This window comes from Zosterops lateralis (genome assembly GCF_965231275.1).
Source record: "Zosterops lateralis genome assembly, chromosome: 1".
NCBI lineage: Eukaryota > Metazoa > Chordata > Aves > Passeriformes > Zosteropidae > Zosterops > Zosterops lateralis.
In genome coordinates this window covers 30,776,250-30,793,003 of record NC_139762.1, presented here as the reverse complement: position 1 = coordinate 30,793,003, position 16,754 = coordinate 30,776,250, and the positions used below count along the sequence as shown (strand labels likewise).

Here is a 16,754-nt window from a genome sequence, read left to right as displayed (position 1 = left end):
GGTGGAAGCGTAAGGATGGGGGAAAAGCTGTGCATCACTAAGGAAATTTGAGCACCAAGGTCCTGATGTAAGTTGATTTGCTAAGCAACCATCACCAGGTGTGTGTGTTGACTGTGTCACTGTTACTCCTATGCATGTGAGCTGTGTGATTAGCTGTGCTGTGCCTGTCAGAGAACCATGGGGAACACAGGTTAGAAGGGACTCCTGGGGGTTGTGTGATCCAACATTCAGCTCAAAAGCCAAAGCAGTTTTCCCAGAGAAACATTCAGTCAAATTTTGAATGTCTCTAAGGATGAAGGGCAGCACCAGCTTGTTAGAGTGGTTGAGTACTCTCACTCTGAAAACCTTGAAGGTGAATTAACCTTGTTGCAATTTGTGGCCATTGTCTTGCTCTTTTGCTGTGTCAAGTGGGAAGTTTGGCTCTGTTTTCATTCTAACTCCTTTCTGGAGTTAGAAGAGTCTTCCACTTTCTGGAGTGAAAGACTGCAGTAAGATCTACCCCCAGCCTTCTTCTATGTAGACTAAATAAACACAGTCCCATTGTCATTCCTACGTTATTTGTCTAGAGCGAGAACATTAATTTTTTTCCCTGTGATATCATGACTGGTACTTTCCTTTAATATCCTGCTAAAGAACAGAAGAGAGGGAGAGAGACATTTCATCCAAATCAGCAAACCCCCAGTGAAACAAATTCACAGGGCAAAGAGAAAGATAGAATGCCAAGTTTTGCTGTACATGTTATTTCTTTCTGTGGTTTCTGTAAAGCACAGTCAGTGTTCTCACCCTGCTCTATTAGCGTGGCTTAGCTGTGGTAAAGTTAGCTTATGTGCTACTTTGGTGAGGTAAGAACTTTTCAGAAACAGGCAATTTGGTCATGAGCATGACCTTGAAATCATGAGCAGTAAATGACTCAAAATTCAGAAGTTAAAGAACCCCATTTCTTTCCTAATATCAAATCTTAAACTAGTGTCATAATTAATTTAGACACCTGACATACATTTTGAAGCAGTTGGTTCAGTGATAATGCTACATGCCTCTAGCCAGTCATCTTTATTTAAAATATCTTGTTAAAATATCTCGTTTGCTTCTTTTCTTGCAAACAGAAGACCTATAGCTGTGAGCTTCCAGTAATGTGAATTCAGCACTTTGGAGTGTGCATGAGGAGTATATAGAAAAAGCTATGGCTCTTTAGTTAGGAAAACAACCTGCTGCTGCCAGCCAGTTCTGCTGCATCACCACCATCATCTGAGTGCAAGCTGGGAAGCAATTTCATCGTCTGGTCTTTTCCCTTGATGGCACTAAAAGCGTACCATGCTCACATAAAAATTTAAAGCAACAAGAGTGCTCAGGAGTATGTTCATCTATAAGAACAGCTCTTTATTTTCCAGTGGTCTTCTTGCAAGCAGATGACACTAACAGCAGAATGGGTATCTAGTAACATGGAAATAGAAGAAACAAACCTTGTTTGTTACTTTGAAGTGTCAGATGGCAACCCAGAGTTTGACAGTGAAACCCTGAAGTATCATACTTATTCTGAATTCTCTGCTTTGCTCTTGAGCTATATAAATCCAGCTCCAGTACAATGGCAGACATATCACTGTGAAAATCAGCCCATTTGTATTGGTGTGGAGTGCACTTCTGGCTTTATGTAAGCTAAGCAGTATATAGGCTTACACATTTAAACTTAGTTTCCCATTTTATCCTACAAGTTAGCTGCTTATGGAGTCTACTGGCAGTGCTTTTTGCTATCAGTGCCCAAACATCTGTATTAGGGACATTACACAAGCTGAGAGTCAGATACTGGTATCTGCAATAAGTAATTAATCCCTTAAGCACACAGGAATTTTCTGTCAGTCGAATTGTCTTGCTACGATTTTTCTAGAAGAAAGATAAAGCTGATAGGTCATGGCTTATCTTTCACCAAAGTTTCTTCTTGGCGTCACGAGATTTATCTCTTTTTACCATCTGGCTTCCCAGCCTGCAATCCCAGTTTAGGGTTTGCCTTTTTGAAACCGTGGGTTTCTGTCAGTGCTGATCAAGATAGCCATCAGTTGAAAATGGTTTTATATTAATTAGCCAGGTATTAGTTTTGGTTTGTTCTCTCTTTTTTTTAATGCAGTTTTTTTTTACTATAGAGTTTATGCAGACAAAGAGAAGTGTTCTGCCAATGGGCTAATACAGTTTCCATTTAATTGTGTACTTCATGTAGGTTAAGAACCCTTCTGCAAGAGGGTAAGAGAGGCAAACTGTTACGAAAAAAGGAAGAATAAAGTGGGTTTTATATGGTTCTATTTTTTTTTAAGGAAGTAACTGAAGAATCCAAAAATAGAGTATTTGCAGTTACTGTGCTTTACAGAATGTACACTGAAATCTATGCAAATCCAGAGGTAAATCTAAACTTAATCTGCAGACAATTTTAAATGATGGTGGATTTTCAAGCTTAAAATAATTAGTTTACTTCCTAGTATCAGCTAGAAGGTGTTTTTGACACCATCTTGTGTTTTATTCCCACCTTCTATGTATGAGTGAGAGATGGCAGCTTGGGAAGCTGCCAGCCTGTTGCCACAGGAGTGGCTTTTCTCCTAGAGGTGTATTGAAACTTTTTGGCACAGTTTCTCTAGAGCAGCCCAAGTCATGGCAGCTGGCAGCACTCTTGGTGCTGCTTCCTTCTTGATGCCACTGAGACAGACACAGCAGCTGACAAAGCAATAACTGGGATGCTGATGGAAAACAAGGCTACTATTTTAAATATGAACCAATCTTTTTAGAGGATTTAGCCTTAAATTAACATGTACACTGAATAAAGTGCTCTTGAAGGCTACTTTTCCCCAGGAAATATTTCTTCCCATGATTTAGGGAGAGCAAGCAGTCAGTCATGTTAGGAGTGGAGAGATCTGGGTGGTGGGTGCACTGTGGTGCTGCCTTGCACCTGTTCAGTGGAATTTCTGGCATGAGGGATAAAAGATTGCTATCAGATATTACAAGTGATGATAGAAGGTGGCTGACAAAGGTGGAACAGACTTTATGGCCCTCTTCTCAGCAGCAGCAGGCCAGGGTTTGTTTCTAGTTTCAATTCTGGCTATGGGTGCAAAGAAGTTTTTCTTTGAGAAAGAAACGAATGGACTTCAGGTCTCTTACCTGCTTCACATTGCTATACCTGTGCTGGGGCTGAGAGAGCACCACTTCACCCTGCCAAGTCTGTGCTGTCAGAACTCATCCAGGATTTACAGGCATCTTAATGTCTTCTTTAAGTGTCATCTCCATTTCTGAGTCAAAGGACAGTAAGGTCACAGGTCTGACAGAACAAAGAAGATCCCTTAAAGGATTTACTCTCAATGCTGGGTAAATCCTTAACTACTGAGACAATTCTTAATTTTATTATTTTATTTGACACTCTTGTGTCAAAGGCATGTGCTTTTCACTAACCAAATGCTGCACAAACCAAGGCACCTCTGCCTTTGGGGAGTAGATCACACTTGATATTTTTATTCAGCAGTCAGGTTTTTTTCACAATGCTTTATCATTTTATCTCTTTGCTATTATTTTCCTGAGCTGGATGATTTCTTGGGGTTTTTTTTTGCCTCTTAAGAATGTATTTCTGTCCATTATAGACTAGCACAGCAGTAGAAAGTGGTTGGTGAGAGGTGGATCAGTAATATAATGATACTGTCTTCAAACACCTTCTCCAAACAGGAAGGCGTCTCTGGCTCTGATGAGAGAATCTTGTTCGTCTTGGGGGGTTATATGGATTCTTCCATTTTATGAGCTGGACTAAAACCCCCTGGGAATTCAGAATATCTCTGAGTTCCTGATATTTTAAGTGACTTCTGGTGAGAAAAGTTAACATGAATTTCAATATGGAAACAAAATTCCAGCTTAAATGTCATCTACAACATGATTCAGACCTCCCACTGTTGCAGGACTGGCAGGTTATTGCTCTGCTGTCTGTTATGTTTGTAGAAGGCCATGCTTTGGTACTTTTCCTCTAGTTTACATTTAGGTTCCTATCTATACTATTAAAATTGTCCCTAGTGGATTCTTCCTTTGATATGGGAAGATGCTGTCCTTTTGCTTCCTCTCTGAGGATTAGTGTTCCCTAGAAGACCACACTTTTCCTCTGTGCTTTTTTCATTTTAAAACTCCAGGGTTGCTCTGCAGCAGCAGCACCACCGTATGTCTCTCTTCAGTCAGTTGCCCATACAGCTCAGACCTCTCCCACACCCTGATAAAGCCATTTGGAGTTTAGGGTCATGAGAACTGGTAGCTTTAGGACTTCTCTAGTAAATATACCCATGTCTTTGATTTCTCCATGCTGATTCTTCTTGCCTACATCTGATTATTGCATTTCATCTATCCTATTCAAGTTTAGTAATGCATAAATGTGAAGTTGCACAAAGGCAGGGCATAAACAAGTTTAGTTTTTTAGTACTTGAAGGGAGGATAGTTTTATTTAGTTTAAATAAATCATCCAGGGGTGTGCCTTATCATCTGAGCTGCATTTTGCCTGAAGAATCCTTCAGTTTAAAGGATTACCAGGAGCTGCTGTTTCAAAAAAGCTTATTTAAAAAGACATTAGTTGTTGTAACAGCACTAAATTATAACATAAATATGACACAAATGCTACAAAAATCACTGAATTATAGCCAGTTATTATAAAAAAACTCACCCCCATAAAACAACAACAACAAAAAGATGAAGAGAACTGTGGATGTGATTATGTACAAAAGCTATTAAAAGTTGAAAAATAAAAAAAAAAAATTAGAAATAAAGCTGTCTGCTCATCAGTAACAGGGATCTGGTGTGACTGTAAGAGGGGCAATGCATGGGAGTGTTACATAAGTACAGTTTGATGCAAGAAGAGACAACACATGACCTTGAATGATGCAGGTATTCTGAATTCTCTTTCTGTTCTGTTGTGTCCTATACTTCCTTCTCTTGGGACTGCTACTCTCTCTCTCTCTCTCGCTCTTTCTCTCTCTCTCCCCCTCTCCCTGTCCTCTCTCTCTGTCTTTGGAGTGTTTGCTGGCATTTTCCCTGACAAGCTACTGCCTATTTGGGATCTCCAGGGACTGCATCCGTACAAATCTGACTGCTGTGATTATTTCAGTGCTCGTCGCACATTTCCCTGAGGAGCAGCAGAACTGTGCCAGATGTGGTTCATGTGCTTTGCTTCCCCTGGGCCCGGCAGGGAGGCTTTGTGCCAGCTGGAGGGACACCAAGAAAGGGCTGGAGCAATGGCATTGGTGCCTGCCTCAGCCCCTGGGAAAGGGGGGATCCCCTTTCCTTGCTCCAAGCGAGGGGCTGCAGGACGTGTCTCTGCACAGGCTCTTCAGCAGCGTGGGAGAGCAGACAGCTCTGACTGCAGGTCCAGAAGTTTAGCTGAGTGTGACAAAATGCTTTCCCAGTCTTTCTGGAAATCTGGGCCAGCCTGTGAGGTTGAGGAAGGTGAGAAACCACAGTAAGTGAAGGTGATCTGTCTGGAAGCAGAAGATATTTCCATGTTGGATTTATTGAATTATGTGTGGTTTGTGATGGAGAGAGAAATCAGGACTTTCTCAGCTGAGTACAGGATGAGATACCCTTTGATTAAATCAAATTAATGATTTCATTATGAGATCAGCATTAATGGGTTCTTCTGGAATTACAGGTTCAGTTTTCTGGATTCACTCATTTCTTAAACTGAAAGCAAAATACAGAAGATACAAAGAAGAAAAAAAAAGACCCTGCTTCTATTAATCCCAGAATACCATTGTCTTGATAAAATCACAGAAAACTGGGTTTTATTTTCAAAAGGTGGGAAAAGTATAATCTTCCAGGTCTTCCACTGCTTCCATTTCTTGACACCACAAAAATTTCTGGTAATGGAAATAGAGAGACATCTCTAGGATCCTTCAGAAGATGTCTTTGCTTGCTGTTATCCCAAGGGCCTGGATTGTAGGGACTGAAAGGAACAGCGTTGATGTAGGGATGGACAGCAAGCCTCATGAAAGATTCACCTTCTCTATCTATGTCATCAGTAAAAGAGAGAGATTCTGTGACAATTTTTTACCATTTCTTTCACTGACTGTGCTACTTATTCCACAAACTGTGATTTACCTGCCTTCTCATTTCCCTTTAGAATCTCCTTCAGTATCACAGATACCATCTATTTTCTCTCAGGTGGTCTTACTGATACAAATCTAACTAAATTTTAGATCAGTTTTTCTCAGTCGGTTTTAATTTTTTCAAGGCTGCTGCTGCTATTTTGGACCTGGAGAAGGAAATGTAGTTGAAAGCTTATTGATTTTTTTCCCAGCTAGACTAGTGGGTTTAATAACATAGGTCTGGCTAAAAACCTTATTTTGATCATATCCTGGGATACATCAACAATACTGTTTTGTTATTTCTTCTAGCATAATTTATGGCTGTCAGTGCTATGCAAATATCTAAACAATAAGTAGTAATGATATGGAGAGTGTTACGTTAGCCTATTTCATCAGGGAAAAATTAAGAGAAAAATCTCAGGCAACTGATGCCCTTTGAGACACTGCAACATAAATGTATCTTCTTTTTATGAAGTTGCCATGATACAGTCTTTTATTTTGTTCACTGTGGATTGAATTTTTTTTTTTTTTTTTAATTCTTGTGTGTTTCTAAATCAGCAAAACTTGGTGTTCAGGGTGTGTTTCTCCCTGCTGGTGATGTTCCAGAGCAGTTTGCAGTTTCCCTGCAGTCCTGTGGAGTGAAGGGTACTGAACAGCATGGAAGCAGACACTCAAATCTTGTAACACCATCAGTAGAAGAGCTGTGGTGAGTGTAGGACACAGTAAGCAGTTGTTAACATTGAACTCTTATATGAGGCACTTGGGCTGAGGCAATTGAGTTTCTGGCAGCCATGGGAGGGACAGATCCAAGTACCAAAATGTTACCTGTCAGTCTGCAGCTGGGTCATATTAGCAGCTCCAGTACTGGCCTCTTCCCTTGTGCTTGGCATATACAGCCCAGCACTGCCTCTCCCATGGGAAGGAGACACATCCTGTATGTCTGCAAAATAGAGCCATGTGTGGGGTCCTGCTTGCTGAGCACTGAGACTGACAAGTGCATTTCTCTCCTGCATCCGTGTGGGAGAGGCAGCGGGAAAACAAGGACAGACCCTTCACCCTCCTAATCCGGATCTCCTCAGATGAGTGCTAAGGACATTGCTCTCCCAGCATGGCCTCTGGGGGGGGGCCCAGGGCAGCAGGGAGCTGTGGTGAGGTGAGACTCCAACCTGCACAGCTCCTGTGGAACTTTCTGAGGTTCTGTAAGCTCAGGACCTCTTTCTCATCAGGGAATAATGTTGGTGAACTGGAAAGGAGCACCTGAATCCCCTGCTAGTGTGTGGTGTGATGTGAGCTACCAGGCCTCTGTGGGAGGAAAGTGAGGTTGTCACCGTGGTGTTAATCAGATTCCTGCCAGGAAAAAAATAGCAAGTGAGCTATTTTAGTCATCCAGGACACCAGTGCAGTGGCTCTGTAACATGGGCCAAATATAGGTTACATGCACAGCCCAGGAGTGTTTGCCTGCCTGAATCCTGTCTTCTGCAGGTGTTGGCATAACTTCCCCTCCTGGGATTTGTTTTCATTTACATGAAGCTATAAAGGCCCATGTCACTGGTAAGGAGCAAGAATTAACTTTTGCTTAAAATATCATAGCAAAAACAAAACCAAAAGCTTGGTGGAAAAGTGGAAGAAGTGAACCCTTGCTTTTTTCCCCCCTTCAAAATCAAAAGATGTGGGTTTTTTTGGAAAATATATACTTATGTAATTTGTCCTAATTTTGGTTCTTAATAACCAGCACAGCTCAGTGAGAGCTGAATGGTTGCTGCAATTAACCCATGTAATGTTATTTGTGGCTCTTTTTGAGAAAGGACTGGTTTGTCTCAGCCCACAAGACTTATTTTAGATAATCACCATTTTTAAGTGCAAATGTGACTTTAAAGGTAGTTATTCTTGTCCATGAACATGACAGGAGCTATAAAGCCTTTGAGATGCCAGAACAGACCTGTTAGAACTACCAGGCAGTTTACCAGTGCCTCAGTTTAGGGCATGCTTGGTAGCAACAGGTTTTATTCTCCAAATGCTGTTTAGAATAACGTGACACGACTGATTCACCATGTGCCCCCCATCTGCAACCACTCTAGGCTGAACCCACTGGTTCTGGTAGGTCACATTTTGAGGAAGGGGTTCAAAGCAGAAATCAGAGTTCAGCAACCCTACACCCTTACATTAGCAAACATAAGGGATAGGGCCACCTTTTCTTGCCCCCTGCTTGCCTTGAAGTGCTGGCCTGTCATTGCTGAAGTGCACAAGCTGCCCTGAAATAAAGCTGTGCTGTTCAAATACACACATGAAGCAGCTTGTTTCTTGCTGCTAATGAAACACCAAAGCTGCTTGTCAGTGCCCTGACCGAGGCACCACCCCTGGGGAGCTGTGCTGGGAGCAGGAGCCCCATGAAGAGCTGCACCTGACACCCTCAGCCCGGGTGTTACCTGGAGTGGGGAGGAAGGGCCTCCAACACTCCCCAGTCCATCAGTCCCTCAGTGCTGTTCACTCAGTGCACAGGTTTGTTCTGATGAGAGCTCTGCCTCTTAAACTGTGGATTATGGCAGCATAGAAGGAAAACATGACTCCCACACCCACCCATTCATGAGGCATTGTTTAACACTACCTTGTCACTAAATGGACTGAGGAGGGGGAAGGCTTTTAAAGACTTGAGAAAATGGCTCTATATTGCTTGAAGAACCACTTTGGTGGAAAAATATTACTTACGCACACACACAAGACCACCTCCATATCCCTCCATCTCCCAAGTGTGATCATGAAGTGGACCCTGGGATCTTGTAGGGGATCTCACCTGGCAAATGCTGGTTTCTCTTGGTGTTAAATGCCTTCCTTGCTCAGCCAGCCTACAGCTGCCATAGAGATGAGTTTGGGGAGTATTCCATCACTCCTTTTGGCACAGGTCTGGCTGCTGAGTTTGGGATGTGCTGAACAAGCAGAAAAGGGGGATGCTGGCACAGCAGGTCATCACCTACTTGGGGGTAAATCTCTATCAGCCAAAGCATAGTAATGGTGAAGCAGGATTGTTGTTGAAAACAATGCAGGGAGTGTCAGCTCGATGATGGTTTGCGATCTGTGGGATTACAGACTGCAGTGGGCTGGAAGCCTCCTTTGCACAGGGCTTGACACAGTTAGACAAGCCTACAATGCAATTAGGTAGTTGGAACAGCAAGAAATAGGAACTGTGTCAGCCCCTTTCAGATTCATAACCAGCACTTTAACCAACCTCACTGTTGCATCCCAAGGATGATGTGGTCTCTCTCCTGGAGAGCACTTGTACACCAGAAGAATGTTTTAAAGCAATATAATTGGCTTTCTTAGTTAAAACCTCAGCACGATTTCAGAAGGGAGAGGCCAGAACAGAAGAATCACCTTCAAATTCAGCAGTCGCCATTTTAAAGTGCACCCTATTGCAATTTATTGTAAAGTAAAAGATGTACAGTTCTCACATTAAGGTTGCAGTTTCAAAATTGAACGCAATATATTATGTGAAGCACATTTTCTATGAAGTATCTTTTTATTTTTACAAGACAACTGGTTCCATGTTTAAAACATGTATTTAATGCTGACTGCAGGTTTGATTTCTCTAGCAGAGAAACAATAATTCAAGAGCTGTGTTGAAGAAATGCCTTGGGTTGGGAACATTTTTAACTGAAATGCAGACTCTGAAGGCTTCAAGGGAAGGGCACCTTGCCTGAAGGGAGTCACATCAAAAGCTCTGCTCAGCTTCTAATTTACAGGTTTCCTGAAAAACCTTATCATTTACATGCTTTTGTACTGACATTCAGTCTGATGCAAACTAGATCTATTTGTACCTACCTAGTTCCGTTACCAGCATATATGTGAAATGCTGGAAGAAAAAATACACATGTAAGTTCCCCTCTGAACTGATCTCAGAGATTAAGTGAGAAAAATTCCTGAAAACTAGATTCAGAAACTGTTAGTGCCTAACAATTTTCCTAGGGGAGGGCAAGCTGAGAGAGCCTCCCAGGAGCTACTCATTAGGCATGATATTAACACGGAAGATGTAGGGCTTTGGGCATTGCATGACTGAAAAGTGAAGAACTCCTGTCAGCCCAGAGTGCAACTCCTCACCCTGCTCCAAATCACAAGTCTCAACTTGGCCAGCAGCCCTGTGCTAAAAACACCCATTTCTCTCTAACACAATGTCTATAAATGGAGCTAGGACAACTATGTCAGCAACCATAGAATATCTCAACTTGGCAGGGACCTTGAAAAGATCATTGGGTGCAACTCAGGTGCCTGGCTTGGGGGCACCTGAACTCCAGTGCAGTGGATCCACTCAGCTTTGCTTGTGCCTGCAGTGTGCTGGGGGCACAGGTGCAGCAGGAATCCCAGATTTGCTGCCTTTGGCCTCAACAGTGCCTCTTGCAGCCAATGATTTCTGTCTCCAGCAGATGGCTCAGCCAGCCCACAGCCAGCCGTGCCTGGCTCTCCCTGGCAGTCTCACTGCAGGGAAATGGAATTGTGATCTCTGCACATTACTTGAGAATGGCACCTTCAAAATCAGCCTAAATTTAAGACTATACAGGAAAGTGGGTTTGTGTACACCAAACTAAACACCCATTAGTACCTCAGGAAACAGCAATTTTGAATTTAAGATGTTTTTAGGAATAGTGGCTGCATATCAATGACTCAATACTACCAACGTCACAGCTGCAGAGTTTTGTGCATGTATTTTCATGCCGAGCAAATTTATTTTCTGTAATAACAAGGATCAAAATGGAAAGTATGCAGCTAATGCATCAATTCTGCTTTTTAATATGACTGGCTCTGGTCTTCTTAAACTTACTGGAAACATCACCATGACATATTTCCCCTTCCAAAGATCTATACCTGTTAGGAAAATAAATGCTGTAATAGATGGAAAGCTGGTGCTCAACAGCACTTGATTTCCACTTGCTAACTTGCTGTTTACAGTAAAGCTAAATACATACTGAGACACGACACTTACACTCATATGATCTGTGGTTTATATGAAGTGTTGACTTTCCCTCAGAAAAATCTGTACTATCTGTTAGCTTACTGGCTTCTAATTACAAAACACATCACTTCATTAATTGATTATGCCCTGTCATGCTTCTTCCCCTGTAAGAATACAAGCCTGGCTTTTCTAAACCTGATGTAAATAAATTTCAGATTTCACAAATAATGACTTCTAGTCATGCATGTTTTGAAGCTAATTCTTCTAAAATGAGACAATTTCTCTTTCAAAATTCAGCAATCATCAAGAACTGAGTGTAGTTTGAACTGAGCAGAGCACATTATTCTATATACCATTTGTATAAACTGTACCTGCAAAATTTGGACTCCACAGTTTTGTTCCTGCACATTTTCTTTGAATTAAGGAACAGAATGAATCAATATTTGCTATGGAATATGGTTAATCTGTCCAAAGTTGTATGTAAGGATAGGAATAAAGATTTGACAGTGATCCCTATACCAGTTAACTACAGCTGCTGATGTTTTGGGCAAGAAGTATGAAAATGTTTTGTTTGCATTCTTGTGTAGTTTTTACTTGAAGAATCATAATAAACTTTGGCAAGCCAGAACTTTACATACACACTAATACCACAAAATTAAGATATAAAAGCCATTTATTCAAAAAAATGTGGTGGTGTCAAATCACATACACAAGCCAATATTGAGCTACAAACACAGACCAAACAGTTCTATAAACAGAAATTGGAGTGTTCATATACCATAGTACCTGAAAAAGACCGTTAATAAAAAGGAGTCCATAAGTATTTCATGTCACTTTTTCTATATGGCTCCTTGCTGAATGTCTTTGCCTAAGTTAGTGTACACTGAGCCAGAGGTAGAGTCCCAAGTAAAGCATCTAATGCCTCAGGGCTCCATTAAAAACCTTTATTCTTCTAAACAAAAGGAAAGTCTAGTCTATAGTTTTCTGTATGACACTGAAGTAAAGCCTCTTTGCTTGAACAGTACGGCATTCCCAAGCGCATTTGGCATTAACCTAGATTGAGACTGTGCTTTGTGGAACCACCTCAGTTCTCCTCCCCTTCAGACTCCGACTCTAGAAGAGAAGAGAGTAAAACACTTCATGTAAGTTGCACAAGGACACTGATGTGAGTAAGTCTGTAAAAATAACAAGATATCCTTCCAAAATGGAAATGAAAATTTTTACCACACCTCATAGTTCCTAGGAAAGGTTGGCAGATCAAACAGAGCAAACAAGGAAGAAACACACAGCTTCAGGAGATGAAGGGTTACTCTGCTGCCCTCCATGGTGGGCTACTTAATTTACAGATCTGTCATTAAAATTTTCACCATGTTGCTATGAATGATTCTGGTCCTCATCTAGAGAGCCACACAACATGTACCTGAGCTGAGTTTAATAAAGGATCAGCATTATTTACTCGCTCTTCTAATCTCTGTGAGTAGACTGTACTGCTGTCATCCAGGAAGCACCCTTGAAACTATTTGCTTTGCAAGTATCAATCAACATCACCATCCAGCCTATCTAGAAAGGCTAAGTGGTGTTACCTTACAGGAGGTATGAAACATGTACAAACCAAAATTTTAAATAATTTTTATAGCATAAAATAAAGTTCGTTTAGTAATAAAAGCAGAAGAAGTAGGAAGTAACCTAGAAGCAGGAATACACATGCTGGTTTTGTAACTTAAAGCTACTTTGCATCATATTGTATTTCTGCATTCACCTGACAGGAAAGAGCTCACTGCCAACAAATATTACACCATAGATCAGATTTCTGAGAGCAAACATGGTCTGCATGTTCTTACAGAAATATTTTGTCTCTGTTTGTGCTGGACTTTGTAATTAAGGACATCTGGCAGAGGAGACATGCAGGAAAGGATAAAAATACAGAGCAGCCGAGGCATACAAGCAGAAAATTAAAAAAGGGGGAAAAAAAGCCTCATTAGACCAAGCTTGCCCATCCAAAATCTCAAGTGTGAAAGCAGCCGCCATTTCCTCAATATGTGAATGCTGCTAAGTTTTATCTGGTCCTTGTCAGTAGTATATATTCCCTCCAAGTTTATAAAATTAATTATATTAAATGGATGCAAATGAACCCTAATAATTCTATCCCTATCTATTACACATGGGTTTATCTTCCCAACTGATGAGGAATTCTTTGTCCATGCAGCAAAAGATAACTTACTTATTCAGTAGAAGTATTTTCCTATCAAGAATACGAGGAAAAAAAGCCGAGTTAGGGACTAAAGAAACCCATTCTCCTTCTAAATAACCACTTTAAAGCAGCAAATACAGACCACTTAATGTTAACCTGACCATTCAGATAAAGTCAGTTTCAAGAGCCAGGGCACAGGCAAGCTCATGCTCTGTGCCATTAAACATGACAATAGCAAAAAAGGCACTGAGACAGAAAACTGTGTGGCTGGAGGTGTTAGCACCAAGGTACTTCATGCTGTCATCAGTGCAGAGCTCCTCCCTGCAGAAGATTTTCTCTATAGACAAGTGGTACCCAATGAATAAAGGACTTCACAGGAACACCATAATCACTAACAAAGCAGCAAGCATTGTTAGGCTTAAGCATGCCTGGAAACAATTGAGATGGCCATGCCTGCTGTTTTGTATTTTGAGTCCTGAATACTTCATATCCTGGTAAAACTAAAATGTGAAAAAAAAAAAAATTGTTTTGCTGAGACTACCATAGTTCTTCAAATGAATCCGTACCTTCTTCAGCATTTTGCAGCCACTCCACAAATTTCTTCATCTGGTCAAGAAAAACACTTTTGCCTTTAGCAACATGTGCTTCTTTATACCACTTGAGGATAGCTTCTTCACTCAGAACATCAGCTGAAATACAGAGCAGTGTTTGTAAAAAAAAAATGTATTTTTTAGAGATTGGCAAATTTAAAACATGAGCGGAGAAAGATTTTTCAAGGCAGTTTAAAACTAATATGATTGCAGTGGAACAAGCTTTGCATGATCTATATTAGGCTACATTAGGCTATATTATATGCATCAAATAAAGAATATTTGATGCATATAATGGGTTCCAGATGCAATAAAATGTGTAATGTATTAGGCCTAAAATAAAGTATCAAACATTGTGCTTCTGTCAAGAAGAGTTCTTTATTCATCTGTTTTAAATATACCACATAAGATTGCTGGATAAAAGAAATATAATAATCAGCCTGTACATCTTGGAAGTTACCACAATAAGAATTACTATGATTTTCTTGCTGTTGTATCACAGAATTGGGCATGGTTCTAGAAGCCTGAAGTGACAGATATCTTCTGACTGAACACTTAAGCGACAGCCAGTAGGGATTTTTTGCAATCATTTTCCCCTAAAGGTCTTATATTGTTTTTAGGTGCTAAGTTTTAAGGTCACTATTCAGACCACCCATTTAATTGGCTTGGATGGACAGCACAGCTGACATTTTTATGTCAAGCATCAGGAAAAAATAGCTGTCAGTTAGGACATGTGAGGCTGAGTGCAATTCAAAATAAAGAAGTACTAATAAATAGCAAGGACACTTATTGTTACCAACATAGGCAAATTTAGGTCTAGCAACAGACCTCTAGCTCCAGGACAAAGCTCCTGTGATCCAGCCAAGCCAAGTATCTCAGTAATTGATGGCTGTGGAGGCAAAATCTGGGATCCACAATGGCATTTTGGCAGTTATGTAATACAAGAGGCAAGAACAAACAACAACATCAACAACAACAAAAATCAAACTGTATTTGTTCTATAAAAAGACTAAAGACAGCTTTCTACACCTCATTAAAATTTCCATTCTTTTTGTCTTTGAACAAACTACCCTCCCTGCTCAAAATCAACACATTTATGTACTTCACTGCTTCCCTGAGCTTCTTGGTGCCATCCCACCCACTGGGTATTTGCTTGCCAAGGCACCGACCCTGACCATCACCTTCTGCTTCAGCCTGAAGTTAGAGCAGATGTGGCAGGGAAGGGAAGAAGACAAACTGAAATAAATGACGCTAAAACCCCAAAGCATCTGATCAAATGAGACAGAGGAGACACATTTCACATATGCTGTTGAATAATAAACAGATGGAAGCAACCAGGGATACGTTTGAACTTAATCAAAACTATTCCAAGACATTCAACAGTAACTGAATATGAAATCTCCCTGAAAATTAGGAATTTAGTAAGTGCATGTGACTGGTAATTACCTTGTCTCTCAGGCACATTTCCAAAATAAAACCTCTTCTGCAGTTTACTGCAGCTGACAGTAATGCTGAGAAAATGCAGGGAAAACAGAACTGAGCTGGCTTTAGGCTTTTTTCTGTATATATAAATTGTGTTTAGTGAACCTACAGGAGGCACAAAATTCCACCATCTTCCTGAAATCACAACCTGTCACAATGAACATTTTCTCCAATGTTACAGAAATGCTTGAGACAAGAAAGAGGTTTTGAACATGTTGCGGTAAGTACTTGCTTGTAGTCCTTAGCAGCAGCTCTAAGACATTACACTATTTAATGAATCTGGATTTTAATTTAGCATACATGAAAATATTTCACATGGACTCATGAGCCTGCAGTTTAATGCTAAAGTGCATGTGAAAAGATTACATTTACCTCGAAGTCCTGAAGTTCACAACTACATCTGGAAAATTACTCAGGGTATGACACATAACAACAGGCAAAGAAAGTCAGGAGAGATTTCAGGGAAAAAAAAAACAACAACCAAAAAAACCCAAGTAGAGCAATCCTGTCCCCAGCTCAAGCTCTGGGGCACTGTGGACATTCACAAGTATGAAGCTGCTGTATAGAAGTGCTGAAGCCTGTTGCTGCAGGACAGGTCACATTATGATAACTGTACAAGGAAGCACCTCCAGGTAGCCACATAGCTCAGTTTAAAGTGATAGGACTTAAGTCTGTTTTTTTGATCTGAAGCCCATAAGCTCAATGGTTTTGTTGCCAAAAGGGAAAGTGCAATTTCTCCCTCCCTTCCCAAAACCCCAATCTAATAAAAGCAGCAAGTCTCACTGTGTACCTCAAAGATTAAAACATTCGCAAGTCTGGAAGATGAAAAACTTGCCTGTATTTAACCCCATGGCAATAAACCTCCTACCCTAACAGAGAAGAACAAAATGCCTTGAACTACAAAAAGGACAACTGCAATGCTCTTTTAATTTCTAAGAAATAATATGTGCAATACATTTCATGCCTCCAGTGCTCATAAGGGATGGCATTCTCCCACCAGCACAAAGATGCTCAATTCAACAATCATGCAGGATAGCGCGTAGTTAATCATACCTCTAAGTTGCTTTGAAGCAGTGGGAAGGGAAAATGGAAGGAGGATGAAGGGAATGACTCACTTTGTACATATATAGTTATTCCTCATTAAAGTTGATTATAGATATATTTTAATGGCTGGAGCTGAGCACTGCGGTTTGTGGGCGTGTGCACATCATTCTCACTGCAGTCCCAGGTGATGTCAGCCCCAGAGAGCTGCTTCTCCTGCAGGTGCAGCCAACTGCCACTCAAACCACCCACAGCCAGAGCCTCCAGGGACGTCCTTCATGAAAGGGAGAAGCTGCAGAGCAGAGAGACTGAACAGCCCCAGTCTCTTTTCTTCAGGGTTAACTGGAGAGTTACTTGAGGTTCAGGCCTCAGCTTTGCACTCAATCATCCAGTTCAAATGAATTTCTGCTTTTAACTCAAACCAC

General features: G+C 40.9%; 1 protein-coding gene across 1 annotated transcript in view; it reads right to left on the bottom strand.

Annotated features, from left to right (window-relative positions):
• Positions 1-11,680: 11,680 nt before the first annotated feature.
• BZW2 (basic leucine zipper and W2 domains 2) overlaps positions 11,681-16,754 on the bottom strand; it is a 55,959-nt gene continuing 50,885 nt past the window's right edge. The window contains exons 11-12 of the mRNA XM_083868186.1: positions 13,783-13,905; positions 11,681-12,138 (exon numbers count right to left, since the gene is read on the bottom strand). Coding sequence (XP_083724312.1) covers positions 12,110-12,138; positions 13,783-13,905 — 152 coding nt within the window. The 3' untranslated portion in view covers positions 11,681-12,109. The remainder of the gene's footprint in view (positions 12,139-13,782; positions 13,906-16,754) is intronic.